Source organism: Dromaius novaehollandiae, chromosome 6 (assembly GCF_036370855.1).
Source record: "Dromaius novaehollandiae isolate bDroNov1 chromosome 6, bDroNov1.hap1, whole genome shotgun sequence".
In the NCBI taxonomy this organism is placed as follows: domain Eukaryota; kingdom Metazoa; phylum Chordata; class Aves; order Casuariiformes; family Dromaiidae; genus Dromaius; species Dromaius novaehollandiae.
Window position 1 is genome coordinate 34,881,562 of NC_088103.1, and position 18,141 is coordinate 34,899,702.

Sequence of the window (18,141 nt, forward strand, 5' to 3'; positions counted from 1 at the left end):
AGAGGCATGTGCAACAGGAAAGGCTTGCATGTTATCTGTCTTTTAATGTGTTCCCTCTTACAGGGCATATGTGCATGTTTGCATGTAAAACCTCTTGCCTGGATGCAAAGCTGGTTTTTAGGAATATACTTCAGAAGCCAGTAGGACATTACAAAAATTCTGAGTGCTAAATAACAAAAGAAGTTTTTCTTTAATTGTATTTTAAAATAGAAAATACCAGGTTTTTACACAATTTAAAAAATAATCTATAGGCAGAAGATGTTCTTTCTTAGCTTGCTGGGTATTGGTTGTCTTGCAGATTTGATAATTGCGAGGTGTTTTTTTTAATCATGGTGTGTGAAGTTATGATTCTATATCAGACAATATGTCACCAGTATCATAGGTTTCTTGTACTTATATTCCTATGGCAATCTGATCTTTGTTTTTAGACATTGGAAGAGGAATTTGCTAGGAAACTGCAAGAACAGGAAGTTTTCTTTAAAATGACTGGAGAATCTGAATGCCTTAATCCTTCAACACAAAGCCGGATTTCTAAATTCTATCCAATCCCCAGCCTTCACTCCACTGGGTCATAACTCTGGGAACTGCTGTAGGTTTTTCATATTTGGAATTCTCCATCCTCATCCTCTAACGTGATATAATCTGCAACGTACATCAAAGGACCGTAGCGCTCTTTGTTTTCAGTGGAGACAATCAGAGTCACTATCAGTTTTTCCCTTCTCCTCTGGATGGAAGAAAACAAAAAAGGAGAACAGACGTTGGTGTATAATGGTAATGTGATGTCTTTCAGGTGTTTCAAGAATAAGTGGATTTTTTACTCTAAGACTCAGTACGTTACCTATGGGTTTGGCTTCAAGTAAGTAAGCCTAAAATAATGTAATCTTTATGGTCACAAAAAAAAAAAAGGTTTCTTATGTGAACATTTAAATGGTGTAATACTAGTTCTACTGCTGTGTTTTTAAATGTCTGATTTCTCCACAACAGAGTTCCATAATGGAAACTGCCATAAGAGGTTTAAAATGTTGTAATGTTGAGTACTGTCTTCATAACAAGGACTGAAACGAATTACTCAGAACATGCCAATGATCAGAAAAATAAACCCTTACATCTAAATATGATTGGTAACAGCAAAAGCCTTTACAGCTTCTTTAAAAAACAAACAAACAAAAACCTCTGGCATAAATTAAACTGAGCAGATCTCCATTGCATATTTTGTCCATTAATTCCATAATGGAATGGGGTGCTAGTTTAATTAATACAGTGCCTGAAACACTTAGATATGCTACTTTTGGCAACAAGATAGTGTTTTGTCATTAAAGAAAACCTCCTTAACATTGTTGTTACTGTACAAAACAAAAAAATTCTTGCTGCTACTGCCATTTTTGTCATAAGTCCTCACCCTAAAATATTTTGCACTAAAATATGTAAAGGTGAAAAGAATGCTAACTTTAAAATGCACAGTTTGTTGTTTTCCTTAGCTATTACAGGTGGTTAGTTCTACAAATGGCAAAAACTGTAGAATGTATTTTTTAGAACACAGTGTGCAAAATGCACATGGTTTCTCTAACTTTACCTGGAATAGGTAGAGCCATCTTTTTGTTCTTACCAAAGCCTATTCATTTAAGCTCCTCAGAAAAGTGGAGGTGGATGGTCATATTTATAAATAACCATGCCTGAAGTCTGATTCAATTAGAAGTGTTAGACTTGACTTTTTTTTATTTTAGTCATTTTATTTTATAGAAAGATTTAAGTTAAATATATAGACAAACTACAAAGCTGGGTTTTTTGCTTTTGTTTTGCTACATACTAACATATACGGTTTTTATTTTTCAAGTTCATAGATGTATAATAAGTTATTTACCAGACTGATCTGCAGTGGAAAAAATCTGAAATGTTTCTCATATAGCTGGTAGGAAAATATGACTGTATTAGGTCACTTTTAGTGCACTCCTTTTGATGGTTAGAATTTGAGTCATATCAAGACAGTATTATAAGCTGTACTTTGGTATGCCAAAGTTAAATTTGTAAAATAGTATTTGCTTTCTGTCATTTGAGGCCTATCTTTCTAGTCTCCTTGGATATCAACTGTAAATGTTTCCTTTTTGTTTTGCTAGCTTGCATTAAATGTGAGACTGGTGAACATTATATGATGTTCATTTCATGGGAACAGTATTGATGCATGGGAATGAACTCCTAAATAACATAGGACTTTAATCAGATCTGGTTGAAATCTTGGATGCTGAAATCCGTGGATGTTGAACCTATACCTTCTTAATGAAGACACTTAAAATTTACAGCACAGTAAAAATAATTGGAAAATGCATGTTTTGATTTAAATTTTGTAACTTTTTGATAAGCATAATTACTTTAATAGCTAGCCTTAATTTCTGGTGTTTTATTATATAAATATGTATTATGTACTGTTGTAAATTCACATACCATATCTCTAGAATGTTATCTGTTGCTAAATGCAAAGTTCTTTAAATTGTTTATTCAGTAGGGTGAAAAATGTCTTCGAAGGCCTTCACTTTTTAAACTACACCATTATAAATTGACTATTACTAAAATAACATTAAAATAATCCTTATCTCTGTATTGAACAGAATTTATTTGCAGTTTCATATAAAATAGGCTCAGTGATTTATGTGGGAAGTAGAGGTGGCAGGCAAATTCCCCCTTCTGAATTCGCTCTTCCTTCATCCACATTAAATTCTCAGAGAAAGATGTTATCTTCTCCTTTTAATACTCTTGGTGGTTTCAGTGATAATTTGCTCATATATTGACATACTGTTTACCTCTGTCTTAATCTTTTAAATCTATTATTTGAATTCCATTCTTTTCACAGAAAACCTCTGTAATCTGATCTCATTGTAAACCGTACAAATAAATCACTGAGTTCTCTGAAGAAGGGAGGGCTTGAATGTAGCAACTGAAGCCTTAGCGAGTGTTTGGTCGGGTCTCGAGTCGTGGAGTGCTGTTAAGCAGTCGCAGCCTTGTGAACTGTACTGAGAACTGATATCTGGTGTGAAAACACATTTTTCTGGGCTGATAAAATTGGTTTTGAAGTATTGTGGAACATGAAAGAGGTGCACGCTATTGGGTCAGTGCCAGAAAATTCAATTCAAATGCATTTAGTCTCACATAGGCCTGGAAGAGATCATCGGAGATATAAAATCCAGTCTCTCCACTTCACATGTCACTAATCTCTTTAACAAATGTAACAAGTTCCATCTTAAAGGTAGTTAGGTATGTTTTCCTTAGCTGGAAATACTGTATTGTCTTACTGACATACGGGCAGATCTCGTTTTCCCTATATGCCCCTCAAAAGACGATCCCAAGTCAGTATTTGCTCACGTCTGCGTTCTGCTGCATCAAGGAAAATCAACAATGGCGGTAAGATGTATGAAGTGCAGTGCAATATATCGGTTTTTCCTTATATTTACAATTGATCCTCACAGAAGAACTGCCTGTAGGCCCATGGCCTCTGACCGATTCAGACCTCAAAATTTGTTCTTAGCCTCCGAAAGCACATTTCAGCACCTACTGAATCTGCTTTCTTGGGACAGGATCTTGTGAATGTAGGAGCCTGTGGTCCTACTTGCATCCTGACAGTTACTAGAGCTCAGATATTTGCAGGATCTTGTAATGTTCTGCTAATGCAATACTGCAGATAGGTTGGGGAGGTCTTTGCGTAACCAGACTTCAGTTATTCTTGCTGCCGGCTGCTCCTACAATGAGGCTCTGGCCTGTGTCGCCCAGAGGTGGCTCTCTGGAGGCAGGTTGTCGGCCCTGGAGGAAAGGGGCCGCGTGTCGGACCTTGCGCCCAGGAGAAATCTGCTGTTGGCTTGGGTGAGGGGGAGATATTCCAGCCTGCTCGTTCCTCTCTGATTCCAATAAAATGTATTTAATTGTTTTTTTCCATGCACTTGGCTGTCTCTGCTGAATACATGGAAAAACATGTACAGCATGAAAGGATATGATACTGTGGTTAGGGTCCAAAAAACCACATTTGTTGTTGTTGTTATGTTTGACTAGATGTATCCTACTCTAGTATTACAGGTTTTCTTTTAGAAGGTGTCAGACTGTCTGAATACAAATTCAGAAGAGGCAGTAACGCAGCTATTGATAAGGTTGTTTTGATTTGTAGTGTCATGACCAGTGGCATTTACTCAGTGATTTTCCATGTCATTTTTAAAAAACTATGTTCATTCCAAATTGCATCCTTTTTTTCAGAATATGTTTAAGCTAATATCCTCTCAAAATTACATTCATGGGTGTTTGATATCTAACTGATCGTATGATATAGCAGTCAGCAGGCTGGCTATTAAAAAATGATTCTTCTGTCCAAAGGGACTTTCTGCATTATAACTATGCTACTTTTTTTTCCCCCCCCTCTGAATAAATAAGTAGGAAACTTAGCACCTTAGCTAAGTCAGAGCCTGACAGAACCAAAGCAAGCAGTGGTGTAATTACTTTCATCAGATCACAATATAAAAATGCATTTTATGATGGCAAATCACATAGGACATTTAAGTTAATTCTCCAGTATCTGTCTGGCAAGTATTTCAAGGACACTTCAATACATAAAAGCTTTAAATAAGGTTTTTTAAATTCAAACACTTAGATCCACAGTAAGGTAGTCTGATTTTCAGAGCTGCTGCATAGCTATGGCTCCTAAGAACTCAGAAATGCTCATCTTCACTGAAAGAGGGAGAATGTGCTTAAATGTGCAAATGAGCTCAAAATGTCAGTTGTTTCCACTGAAATACTGCTTTTTGGTTAATCTGCTATGGGGAAAGTGGGACAAGTATTTGAGGAAAGTGACTATGCTGTCATTGTAAGAAAGAGCAGAGGAAAATATTTATGATCATCATTGTGTAGGTAACTTTCTGCTTTTTGTGTGAATATTTACAATTCTCTGTCCTTTTACTTGAATAAAAGGAAGCAAAGCTTCCCTGGGTTGATGAGTCCACGCACATTTCCCATTCCCTGACTTCTAATGTCAGATTCAAAGCAGATATGGAAAGTGAGGTCAGAGAGAAGTGTCATTCCTTATTCATGGGACAAGCCAAAGTCAGGATACCCTGTCCTGTTTCTTAGAGTCTTACAAAAGATAAGAGCAGATGAAGGGAGGGAAGCACAAAGGAATCTGTAGTATTTTTCTGGCTAGGAAGGATACTATTTGCAGAGCTTTTAGTGATGCTGAAATTAGTGATGTTGAAGCATAGTGGAGTTATTAGCGCTGTACATAGTACTTGTTATACTTACACAGAATTGGGTCTGTCTTGCTCAGGTGTCAAAGTCAGGAGCTTGTTACAGCCATCACAAATGGAGGAGGTTGGCCATTCGCCCATGCAAATAACCTTTCATGTAGGGTTTTTCTAGACTATGACTTTTCAGTAAAGCCCTATTTTTCTACTGGAGCTGTAGCTCTGGTTCTGACTGGGAATAAGGTACTGCAAGGTGGCAGGACTCCAGCCAGCTGCTACGGCCCAGGGGAAGGTATGGAGCGCTCTGCTCCAGGAGGCTGGCATGCTGGCAGATCACACCTTACTTGAGGCCAGTTACCCTTTTGAGACAGGCCCTTTGGTTTCTTTCAGTTGTGCTCCATCTCCTTCCTCTTGCCTCTCCCACACTCTGCAGGGTAAAAATTTATGAATCCCAATCCTCCGTTTCTGTAACTACTGCGCTTTCGGCATGCGGGCAGTCAGTGAATCCAGAGAGAGAAGGAAGACCTCCTTTGACTAATCACTGTAAGAACGTGCTCAAAACCAGCTAATGAACAAGGACTTACATAATTCTACTGTACCAAAAGGAGAAGGGAGTACTTTGGTCCAAAAATGTTTTTATTTACCAACCTAGGTAAAGCTTCTTTCAAAAATACTGATTATAAATCACCCAGTCTAAAATGGTGGAAAAAACAGTGGAAGGGGACTTTGAGTGAAATCTGAAATGTTTAACTGTCATACCTGTCTGCTGTCAGAAAGCCATGCAGTGCTCTTCTATGATAAAGCATAGAAATCCAAGGCATCTCCAACCTCACATTGTCTCAGCAATTTGTTGAATGTTTTGTGTTAACTGCACACCAAGTTATTTTTGCCTTACATGAAGGAACCAAAAATGAGATGGATGAATAATTGGCTAAGGATCTGTATATGAACAGCTCATGGAAGTGAATTTGCAGTAGCAGCCATACAACAGGTTTTTTTGGCTTGTTTTCTTTAAAGTAATTTGATTTCATGGCTTTCTGTAGAATATTGTAATAATTCTGCTGTAAATACAATAAAATCAGTTTGCTGAGATGACCTCTGGTTTTGTTCGTGGAACGCTTACACAAAACACACACAAGTGATTGGTGAGTGAATGGGACACTGGTACTTTTAAAATAATGGAGTGTAAGTAGTACATGTTGTACAACTGCTTGTGATTTCCCAGCCATGACAGCCCAAGGTATGAGTGTAGATTTAACACAAGCAGGGCACTGTTTTTAGGGGCCTGATGACAGGGTTGGAGGAGTACCAGGCTCTGGGTCCTCCCTGTGTGACAGCCAGTCTTCACATCAAGTACAGGCAAAGGAAGGAGGTGCCCACTGCTGCTTGGCAGAGGAGCCCCTCGAGCAGTGGTCCTGGTTTTGTGGGCTGCATTACAAAGCAAATCAAAGATTGAGAGGTTGCATTGCCTAAGACTGTCCTCAGATGTCTAACCCTGTCCTCTGACACAGCCAGTGAGCACCTTGCAGCAGTCCCAAGTAGTTGGGCATGATCTGTGGAAGCACAGCGGCAGTGCTTAGACATGACAACAACTGCTACAGCTGCAATCCCCTGCTGAAGGCCTGTCTCCGCTGGTCAGTGTGGCGTAGCTCAGCCATCACCCAGCTTCTAGGTTTTTTTTTTTCCTTCTCCCACTTTACAACATTGAGAAACTTAAATTCTGCAAGTATTGCCTCACTGCGAGTGAGCCAATGAGGGCAGCAGCACCCTGGGACGATGCACGTAGGCCCAGGCCACGTACGAGTGATGAGAATCAAGACAGCTGCCATCAGCTACTCAAACCAAGAGGTGTGTCTGCCCATGACCACAATGAATCTGCTACTGACTGCCAGATGGAACATGGATCAGGCAAGGTTTGGGTGAAAAACACACTTTAATTGGGATGTTTACATTAAAGCTATTTTTCCTCTAATGTTTAAAAACTAGAAAATACAAAAATATTTTAAAAAGTCAACAAATTACGTTTAACAAAAGTGCTTCAGTTCTGTCTCTGTGCATGGCATGTCTCACTGTGCTGCTAGCACCAGGAACTGCAAAGCATGCGGTGACCCTGGCCCCAGAAAGTACTTGCCCTTGCTGTTCCCACATGTGCTGTCTGAGCGCATCGTAACAGGAGTTTGTCAAAGGAGCCAAGGTGAGATGGGCTCGGGAGCTGGGTTAACACATGTGGCAGCGTGAGAGCACTGCAGAACTGAAGAGCTGGAAGGGAACCACTGTGCAAAGCAAGTCACCAACCGGGGTGACAACAGGTGCTGATCTGGAATCGCTAGGGTGGTGACTTCTGGGGCAGAAATCAGCACTGCCAGGCAGCCAGATGGGGAAGGCAGAGCCCAGCCAGGCCCAGGACTTTTCCCTGTGTCACCTGGTGCAGGGCCAGGCTGGGCTTGGGGCCTGATGGGTGAGTCAGTGCTTGGGAGTACCTCAGTGCAGCAAGTCCCCCCCCCCCCACCGGGGACCCCCGAGCCGTAGACCTGCTCCGTGCCACCAGCGCTGGCCTTCACAAGCCCTCCTGCATGCAGCTGGCACAGCAGAGGCTGAGGCCCCAGCGGCCAGGGAAAGGAGGGCAGGAAAGCTAGCGGAGAGAAAATCGCTTCCATATGGAGTCCCTGTGTGGCATGAAAGCTTAGTCCCAGGGCTCCTTATTGGGGCCTCTGGGGCCATGCTCAGCATCTGATTGCTGAACATTCACCTGCTGTTTGATTTTCTTGGGGGGACAAGGGGGGAAATACTTAACTGGTTGGTTAAAAGCAGGTTTTACACAGCTGGGAATAATACAAGAAACCTGGACTGGGTGAGACAGAAAGCCCTTGTCAGCCCAAAGATGTACAAACCTGGGAACTCAGAAACACTAAGCCAAATACTAGCAACAGGAGCAGATACCCACATTAGGGCCATGCTGGACACAAGTAAGAGCCATTCAAATCTCAGCAGTGACACTGAACTACCAAGGCTAAGTAGTTAGCTGATGGACAAGGAGGTTTTTAGCAGTAAGATGATGAAAATTCAGGCTAACGCTGTATGGGCTGTCAGGAATGCTGTGCAGTGCAGCACTGAGCTGGCTCTGTCCTTAGACCCCGACACTTCTTCTTTTTCTTCTGCCAACATACATTTGCTCACCTAGGACCAAGGACATCAAAAGGAGGATTATTTGAAGGGTTCATGTTGCGGCGGGGGGCGGGGGATAAAAGACAAATGGTGTGAATTTTCTGGGGCTAGTATCTGGGGAATCCTCCATTCCCTGACAGGCAAACCCTTCCCTTCTGGGGATAAACAACGTTCATACCTTTCTCTCCTTTCTCTCCCTTTGGTCCCCTGTGCCCCTGGCGTCCTGGAGGGCCCATCGGCCCAGGGTCACCTGGAGGAATGAGAAAAAACAAGTCTGCCTGTGAGCATGGCTGCCCTGCGAACAGGGACAGGCCAGGATGAGGAAGACCAGCTTAGGCCAATGCTTTGGCTGAGACCCTGAAGATGACATGTTGGCGGTGGAGCAAGGAGACTGTGACCGTGAGGGCAGCCCAGTGGCAACTGTCCCTGTGGACATGGCGCTGCTTCCTGGGCAGCAGGAAGTTATGTGGGTGTGAGGAAAAGGATGGCAAGCCTTACCTTTGGGACCGGGATAACCTCTCTCCCCTTTCTCACCAGGTGGCCCCTGGATGGTTCCATGTGCTGGAGAGGAAAATGAAGAACAGGCCAGGTGAGTGGGACACATCATTTGCAAAGGGCTCTGTGCTGACTGGAGAAGCACAGAATCACACTGGAAGGCTATTTCTCTGGATTAGATGGGATCAAACAGACCAGGAATGGGTTTCTGTTTTGAAAAATAGTTTGCATCCCAACAAAATCCCAGCGGCAGTTTGTGATCTCATATCCCCAGAACTGTTGTGCAGCCCATCCACCCTAGAGCCAGGGGCTGGAGCTGGTCCATGCTCAAGGAGGGTGAGGGGGAGAATTTCAAAGCAGAGGGGGCAGTTCTGTCCTTTTGCTCTACATGTGCCGGCCCAGCCGGGGGGCATCGGCCGGCTGCGAGTGGAGTGGCCTGTAAGGTTTGGGAGGAATTTTCTACAAGAAGTAGTAGAAAAACCTGCTGGCCTGTCTGATGATGAGACTGCATCTCCCCAGCAAGGGAAGGAGGGGGAATGGAAAAATTTCATGCCCATCACTTACTTCTGAAGAAGTCCATGAGGTCCTGAGTGACATTGCCATAGGATGCAAAGACTCTGCTGATTCCAGGAGGACCAGGAGGGCCGGGGGGGCCTGGAGGTCCCTGTGCATTGTAAGACATCAGGTCTTGAAGGATACCTCGGCCTGAGGAATTAAACATGTCATTTGAAAGGAGCTCTGGAAAAGTTGCAGCTGGATGACGGGGTGGGAGGTCGCAGGGGAGAGCTGCAGGCAGCAGGAAGGGTGAGGGAAGTGAACAGGCTGACACCAGGCACAGGGTGTCTGGAGGTGTAGTCTAGGACAGGGAAGCTCAGGCATGGCAGGCTGAGCAGGTGTCCCACTCACTCTGTAGGCTCTCCGACACGCGGAGCGCCAGCTCGTTGTAATCCAGGGGTCCGGTAAAGGAGTCACTGTAGACTCTGCGTGAACTGACTGATCTCCTGTGTGCCTCTTCTGCTGCCAGCAACCCATCGAAAGGCCCATCACTGCCCATGGAGGCACCATACGAGCCCTCATTGCCCATGGAGGCACCGTATGAGCCCTCACCGCCGGTGGAGGAGGCGCTGTAAGATGACATGCTGCTCATGGAGCTGCTGTATGAGCTGCCTGTGCCCAGGGATCCCCCATGGGATCCCCCAGCATCAAGGGATCCTCCACGTGACTGCTCAGAAGCCAGTGACTCTCGGTGTGATGCAGACATGGACCCTGCCACCAAACCACTATCTCCTTTTGGTCCTGGTGGTCCCCGTGGCCCAGGGGGCCCAGGGGGCCCCGAGATGTAGCTTCGAACTTCATCACCTGCAAAATACAAGAGGAGTTGAAAGGACTGGAGGGGTACCTGGACCCCAAGGCTGGGCAGAGTCACGTCCTACCACCGGGTTGAAGACTAGAGTATGCAGCTCTGTCCTGCCAGCCACCACAGTAACCCTCATCCACTGGCACACCTCAGGCAGCAGGTGAGTACATCAAATGATCTCTATGGATGGAAGAATTGAGGCATGACACCTCCATTCTCTCCCATGCCCAGCATTTTGGGTGCCCAAGCTCAGAAACCTGCTTGATGATTTTGCAGAGGGGTGCACTCCTCTTGGGGTCCAGTCCAGTACAGCTGCTAAAATAACCTTTCTTTGACCAGTCTCCCAAAAGTGAGGGGCTCTCCTTGTTTTTGAAAGGCTGCCCAGGGTGACTTCCCAGCATGAGACCTCAGACCAGCAATCATGCAAACTTGGACCTGGCCACCTGCAACCTGGATGTCCCTTCTCTGGCAGTACAGGTGCTGCCAGCTACAGCTGAGCATAGGGCACTTTTTTCTTGCGGGCATCCTCACAGCTGGCTCAGTGCCACCCTCCAAAGCTCACATCATCCATCACTCTGAAGGAAGGTGTTTGTCAAAGAAAACGCTTTTCCCACAAAAAAAGTCTCTAGGTGACCTCACTAAGGAATCACTGTTCAGTACAGGGCATTTGTGACTTCACAGTGCTTCTCCCTCTAGGCTCACAACATGTTAAGTGGAGCCCTGGGTGGACCTGTTTCTGTAGGCAAAGTGCTGCTCCAGCCCTCTACAGGAGTGTCTCAGCAAGGGCAGAGCTGGCAACCGACACAGGGCAGAGCAAGGCCAGGGGGGAGTGCAGGGAGGATGGCATCCCCTTACTCTTCAGGTACTGGATCAGCTCGCTCCTGAACTCGTCGCTGTGGGTGATGTCAGCATAGGACAGGAGGCCGGTTCCCGAGAAGCCTGGTGGTCCTGGAGGGCCAGGAGGGCCAGGTGGGCCCTGGACTCCGGAGAGGGAGGAGTATCCCACACCTTGTGAGAAGGAGAGAGGAAGAGTGATCTTCTGACAGTGAGAGGACATGGAAATTGTACGTCTGGGAATCCTGAGAGTTAAAGGGTCTGACCCCAAATTCCAGCCCTTTCCAGCTGATGAGCCCTTTGCATGTTGATGAGGGTTTTTTTTTTTTCTTTTTCTAGCGACACTGTTCCCACTGGGCAGTCACATCTCCTGAGAAGCTAATCATCTCAGCCTCCCTGACACCTACAAACTTCACTTTCTTGGCAAGCTTGGACCCTCCCCACCAGTTACAAGCAACATGAGTGCCTTACTTTGTAGGTAAGCAGAGAGGTCTTCCAGGGAGGTGCCAGGCGATCCGGGGATCCCTGGGGGTCCCTGGGGCCCTGCAGGCCCAGGGGGCCCAACAAAGCCACTGAATTCAGAGTCTGCAAAAGACAATGGAACTGGAGTCACACAAACCACCACAACCACAATGTCCCTTCTCTGAGACTACAGGTGATGCCAGCTACAGCTGAGCCCAAGGCACTTTTTTTTTTCCCCCCCCACCATCCTCTAGTGCAGCCTTCCTGGTGCACCTCACTACCCTGCAGGGAGATGTTGCCCGAGCAAGCCAGAGGACTCCAAAAAGGGTAGAAGTACATGTTTGCTTTTAAAAAGTGGCATCAGAAGCTCCTTTATGCTGTGCAGTTTGAGGAAGACAAAGGGCTCCTCCACCCCAACCCCACCCCCTCATTGCTGCCATTCTCTGCAGGAGCATGGGAAGGTGTCTACAGCCATTTGTGGCCTGCGCAGGCCTTGGGCAGAGCCCCAGGAGTCCTGCAATGCCAATAACCAAGACAGAGGGGATCAGCGGAGTCTCACAGAGGGTTATTTGTGATTGCAGGCAAAAGGGAAGATTCTACACTTACAGCTGGGCTGCTTGCAGACAAGAGCTGAGGGCAGGGAATATCATTGCAATGCCTTCACTTCTTAAACTATGTTAATGCGAGTATGCCTGTAAGAAGATCCCCACAGTGTTTAAGGGCCTGGGGCAGGGGAGACGAAAGACTGGCTTACTTCGCAGGTATGCTGTCAGGTCACTGTAAGATATGCCGGGTGTCCCTGGAGGCCCTGGTGGCCCAGGGAGCCCAATGTTCATCCCAGAACCTGCAAAATCAAACAGATCCGACCGTGGCATTACCAAACCAGGCCATGTTACTGCGTGAGTCATGTGGCTGGAGCACGTGCTTGTGGGCTAGGCCTCCTGCGGGGTGGAGCACTCCATCGGCAGGCTGGGCTGGGAAGCAGGGCTCAAGCCCTATTCCAGACTGGAATTAAAACCTGCCTGGTTAATTCAAATACAAGGGCACTTCCAGACGAGCAGGAATCAGGCCTCTTCCTCTGCTCCTGAGAAGAGCTCTGCACATCTTGTGAGTCCCAGACACTGGAGCCTGCTGGGACATGCAGCTCAGCTGTGACCCACCGGCTGCAACATGTGCCACTCTCCCTGTGCCCGCCTGTGCACAAGCGGCTCTGGTGCAAAACAAACTCACCTGCCACTTGCTTTTCTGCAAACTTTGTGCCTCTGTGCAATTTGCTGTAAGGAAGTGTCCTTGCTGATAAAATGTAGCTGTCCTGCTTGAGCTGTCGGGGTGCTTGTGTTAAACAGCAGTTTCCTGCTCTTAGAGCCAAAGAGGAGATTCTTGGAGCAGCCTATTAGTGGGATCTGGCTTTCAAAGGCAGTTCAGAGAGACTGAGCATGGACCAGGCTGTTCTTTTGAGCAGATATTTGCAGTTGCCAGTATTAAGCATTTTAGCACTGCTGTTGGGAATGCTCCAGAGTCCTCTCTGCCCAGTGGTTCTTACATGTCATATTGCCACTTCACAGATGGGAAAAACGAAGCAGAGAGGTGGACATTGTTTCAAATAACTTTAAACTTCTAAGGGTTCCTTGTCTGGGTTGCCTTGACAACCAGTGGGTAGAGATCAGCTCTTCCACAGAGAGATATATCCTGGCCACAGATGCAGTAAGAAAAGTGGGATAAAGGCACCTGAAGGTGTTGATCTCTCTATTGACTATTGAATGGAGCCCTTACAGAACAGCTACGCTAGCTAAGGTGAAGTGGTGTCCCCAAGATCAGTTTTTAGCAAAGCAAGAACTCATTTTCAGAGTTCCCAGACAGTAACTTAGCTACAGGGCATCCTTGTTCTCCCCCATGCCTCTCACAGGCCCTCTAAGGAGGTCTCTGTTCTTAGGGATTTGCTCAGAACCCACTGGGAGAGTTTTCACTGACCACTTGAACTTTCTGGTCAGCTGCCAAAGGAATAGAGGGAAACATAAACTAATAAAGACCATTACTTGTCAAGTAGCTGATAACCCGTCTGGTCAATTCATCATAATCCAATGACAGAGACATGCCATCTCCCCCTGGTCCAGGAGGCCCTGGTGGGCCCTGAGGTCCAATTAAATACTGTCGAATTTCTTCTCCTGGAAATGAAAGATGCATCTTTTAAGATCATCCAGCTGCTGCAGAGCAGCAAGGTGCTAGTGGTTCCCAGCCTATGAGCTAAGCACCTTCTACTAGAGAGACCACCAAATCTGTGCTTGCAAAGCTCTCTTTCCCCACTCTGCTCCCGAGTGCGAGTTTGCCCTGTATATGGTGTAAGAAATGTTTTGGACAGAGCTGGGAACCTCCTAGAATCTGAGATAAGAGTTGGATGACAATTTGGATTGCCCAAGGGACCTCTTCATGCTCATCTATTTCTTGAGGTCACCCTGGACAACATCTTGTGTAAAGAGAGTAAGAAGTGGCTCAGCTGGTAAAGATCATGCTGAGCTCTGTGCCATTTCAGTAGCTGTTTGTCTGTCTAGAGCACGGAATCTGGCTGACTCCCCATCAGATCACATACGAGGAACACAGCGGTGGCCAATGGTGTTACTATCTTCTGGCACAGCAAAATGACACCCCAGTGATTCGCCTATCAGCCCACAATAAGTGTATGTAGGAAAGAGCACAGAGCTATGCATCCCACCCAGCTTGTCAGCGAAGGCTTGACAGGGACTTGGGATGGGCAAGGAGGAGTAGGGAGTCTTAAGAGAGGGGGAACTGGAAAGCAGATGTCCGAGCTTTGATGGGAAATTGTGAGGAATTCTTGAAAAGGAGGGGCTAGGCTGATGCCACTTGGAGAGCTGAGGAGGGGAGAGGAGAAGGCAGGGAGCTGCAGAATCATAACAGTAGGAATGAAAAGTGAACCGGTGAGAAAGAACAGATTCTAGAAAGCATGCAAACTCTCCAGTCCAAGACACATAAACCTGTCTCCAAAGGGCTTGGAAGGAGGCTTTGCAGGTCATTTAGCAGCACCAACAACAGGCCTCTGCCCTCAAAGGTAGCTGCAGGAACCACTGGTTGGAGGCAGGAGGCTGCTAGGGAGGAGCAGACCTCCAGGCTGCTGGGATGCTTTATCTGTATCCCTTGTGTTTCAAAGATACTTACGCTGCAGCATGTCCAGAAGTTCTTGGTACAAAGCAGATGTAGTTGATATCGAACTGTCAAATGAATGATAACGACCTGAAGAGCCTGTGGGAATGGAAAGGTTTTATGTCAGACAGGATTAAGAGGAGGAAGAAGGTAAAGAGACAGGTAGGGACAAATGAAAGCTGAAACAATCCAGTTTAACTGGTGGAATGGGATTTCCATGCAGAGCACCATGAATCAGCTGCTGTCTCACAGCATGGCCATTTTCACAGTGATTTGGTCTTTGCTCTCCTGACTGAGGAGATTCCAGGCTGCTTCCAAAAGCTCTGGAAACTTCATCGACTTCAGGAGGGCTCAAAGCAGACAAGACAGTCACAGAACATACAAGACCACATGCAACGAATACAACCACCTCCATTTGGGTCCTGGGGACCTTACAGGGTCAAGCAGCTAATGTTTAAAGTCAGACTGCCCGAACAGCAGAAAATGTTAGTTAATGTAACCATTAAAAAAAGACAAGGCTTAGAGGCCACCTAGGCGCTGTAGAGTCCTGGGCCAAGACTGTAGAAGATGGATAGCTGGGTTGGAGGTCTGCTATTTAAAGACTGTTGTTCCTCCTCTGGCTCTCATCACCTGGGTGCTGCACAAGTTCAGCTGAGAGTGTGACTCAGTACACACACTGCTTACCAACACAGGAACACAGCGCTTACTTGTCATGTAGCTCATGACACGGGTAGCCAGCTCCGCGTAGTCCAAGCTGTTTCCATCTGCCATAGTGATGACTCCAGGCGGGCCAGGTGGGCCTGGTGGGCCTTGAGGACCAGTCAAATAATGCCGTACGTTGTCACCTAGGTAGGAAGCCCAAGACATGCCCATATCACTAGAGAGAAGGTGATGGCCAAATGCACAGTGACTGGATCCTCTTCCTCTGGCAAAGAACACACTCACAGAAGGACAGCTCTGCAGAGGCCACAGTGGGCAATAGCACCTCAACATAGGTAACACAAGTAAGGCCAGAGCACTTGGGCTGCTGCTTCCAAAGGGAGGTTGACAGGAGCAGGAAGGAGATGGGCATGCATCCACTGACCCTTGGCAAGATCTGGTTATACTCACTCTTCAGAAAGTCAGTGACATACTGCTGAATCTCTTGAGATGAGCTTCCACCTGGGCCAGGAGGACCAGGTGGCCCGGGAGGTCCTGGGGGTCCCTGAATTTGTCTGGATCCACCTACAGAATTCATTGTAAGGAGGAGGAAAGGTTATGGCATGGCTGGATCACACCAAGCAATGCTAAGGGGATGCTGGCATTGAGCCCTTCCCATAGGCCTGGAAAGAGCTTTGGGAATTGACTATGGTGGGGCTCCCCCTTCATCTCTCAACACACCCAGTGCTGGCAATTAGAGAGTATACGGCCTTCAATTAATTTGGCGACCCACAGTCCAGCTTATGCAGCCCCACATGGCCAAGTCCAGAAACCTCCCTGGCTTTGCGCTTACAGAGTTGGTCAGTCTGTGTGCCACAGTGCAATGCTGTGTAGAAATACGGACAGGGATCCCAAGCTCATTAGGCTGCCCTCACTGCCCTGCTGCTCCTGGTCCCAGCCAGCCTGCAGCACCAGCTCAAGAACCTCCTCACTCGTCTCCATTGCAAAGTATGGGTGGGCCCTATGCGACTCCAGTCGCTGCAGTGTCCAGGCACTCCAGACTCTTCAGGGTATATTTGTCTTTCCAACGACCTGCAGTACTATTCCTCCTGACATGGAGCAGCAGAGAACTTGTTCACACAGAATTAATCCATACTCTTTTTTAAAAGGGATTTGTTAAACTATGTTAGTGTCCTGCATAGCGAGATGTTCTTATTCAGGATGAAAGTGGCTTAACTCACTTGCATCCTCCTGGCGGTAAATGAAACGAAACAAAGGACAATTCTGGTCTGAACAAGGGGATTTCCACAAGAGGGTATAATGCAGATTCCCTAATCCCCTCTATAACATGGTTACCCAACCAGGACTCCCTTTCTTTCATGTCCCATGTGGACAAACTTTGGCCCAAAGATTTTCAGTAAGCTGGAAACATAAAACTTGCAGTTCTTAAATTGTCTGATGTGAGGAGACTGTGAAGAACATGAATCCCATTGACCTGAGGGCAGCATCCACAGCTGTAAAACCCACAGGAGCTTTCTGCAAGTCTCTGCCAGGGATGTCAACATTTCCTCATAATATCAGAGCAATGATGGTCTGGCCTCTTACCTCGCGATGCTCCTGGGATGCCAGGAGCTCCTGGGACACCTGCATCACCTGGAAACCAGAGACAGGGAGACAGACAACTATTGTGAGTGTTACTGGATGTTGCATACTGGTCATGTGAAAGGGCTGAGCTACATGTTGCCAGAGAACCAACCATCCAATCCTTGCAATGACAGATCTTGGATTGGCAACTTATTGGGGAAGAACGGAGGAAAGGGGTTATGGCAGCCTTCCTGAGCCTTTTGTGACCCATCTAAGGGCCTTGTGCTCAGAGCAGTGCAATTGCCAGGGTCCTACCATGCCTCAAAAGACAGGAGTGGGCAGAGCTCTAACTCCCAGTGGACCAGGCTGCTCCAGCCTCTAGTTTCAACCAGTCTTGGCTGCGTGAAGCCAATGAGGAAAGACAGAAGATTTTAACTACCTTTGGGTCCTGGTGGGCCTGGTGGACCTGGAACTCCTGGAGGTCCCTGCAAGGTCATGCTGCCACCTGCCAATCACAGAAGGAGATTCAGAGACACACAGGAATAAAGTGTGTGGACAAAACCCTAACTGCACTAAAACTGAGCTGGAGTCAACAGAGCAGGATTTCGCTTCCTGGTTTCAGCTTAGGGACAGTGAATTCAGCAGAGGAAAGGGGGCATAGACTGACCATGTGAGGAGATTCCTGGGAGGCCAGGCTCACCGGGTTCACCTGCATTGGATACAGAAATGCAGGAGCAGTCACAAACGCTGGCACTCTACACTGCACCCACTGACATCCCCTGGAAGCCTCCTTACCCGTGAATCCTCGTGGGCCTCGTTCGCCTGTGAAGAGGGAAGCAGAGGAGCATCGTTAGCTTTTGCTTCATTCTGATTGCAACAGGACTTGAGCCTATGCTGCAGAGTATCATGCCACCAGTTTACCAGGCTGCAATGGGTAAATGGATTAGATCCTATCTCTTCCACCCAGCTCAGAGCTGGGCTATGCTTAACAGGGCCACCTCCTTGCACTGACTTAGCCAACTCCATGCTGCATTTTGCAAACAGATTGTGTGCCTTTAATGGCAAATCTGAAACTCTGAATGGCCCTGAATCTTAGAGGCTGGCAAAGCTGGAGTCTGAATACAGTGACTTCCTTGACACCAGCACTGGAAGCTAATTAATTTCTCCCGTAATGACTCACTTCTTTTATGGCAGCAGATATGAATCCTTCTTAGTGAACACCGTGTCAGCTCTCTTACA

General features: G+C 46.5%; 2 protein-coding genes across 5 annotated transcripts in view; one reads left to right on the forward strand and one right to left on the reverse strand.

The window, feature by feature from the left end:
- The window catches only part of SLK (STE20 like kinase), a 53,447-nt gene extending 47,142 nt beyond the window's left edge, over positions 1-6,305 (forward strand). For all 4 annotated transcript variants that reach the window (XM_064514181.1, XM_064514183.1, XM_064514182.1 and 1 more), the window contains one exon: positions 429-6,305. In XM_064514181.1, coding sequence (XP_064370251.1) covers positions 429-575 — 147 coding nt within the window. In that variant the 3' untranslated portion in view covers positions 576-6,305. The remainder of the gene's footprint in view (positions 1-428) is intronic.
- Positions 6,306-7,124: 819 nt separating this feature from the next.
- COL17A1 (collagen type XVII alpha 1 chain) overlaps positions 7,125-18,141 on the reverse strand; it is a 43,983-nt gene continuing 32,966 nt past the window's right edge. Inside the window, 17 exon segments of the mRNA XM_026117504.2 lie at positions 7,125-8,387; positions 8,554-8,583; positions 8,585-8,625; positions 8,874-8,936; positions 9,435-9,575; positions 9,777-10,229; positions 11,083-11,235; positions 11,533-11,646; positions 12,278-12,367; positions 13,560-13,688; positions 14,695-14,778; positions 15,387-15,524; positions 15,790-15,903; positions 16,924-16,971; positions 17,342-17,407; positions 17,570-17,611; positions 17,698-17,724. Of these exon segments, the coding sequence (XP_025973289.2) occupies positions 8,274-8,387; positions 8,554-8,583; positions 8,585-8,625; positions 8,874-8,936; positions 9,435-9,575; positions 9,777-10,229; positions 11,083-11,235; positions 11,533-11,646; positions 12,278-12,367; positions 13,560-13,688; positions 14,695-14,778; positions 15,387-15,524; positions 15,790-15,903; positions 16,924-16,971; positions 17,342-17,407; positions 17,570-17,611; positions 17,698-17,724 (1,847 nt within the window). The 3' untranslated portion in view covers positions 7,125-8,273.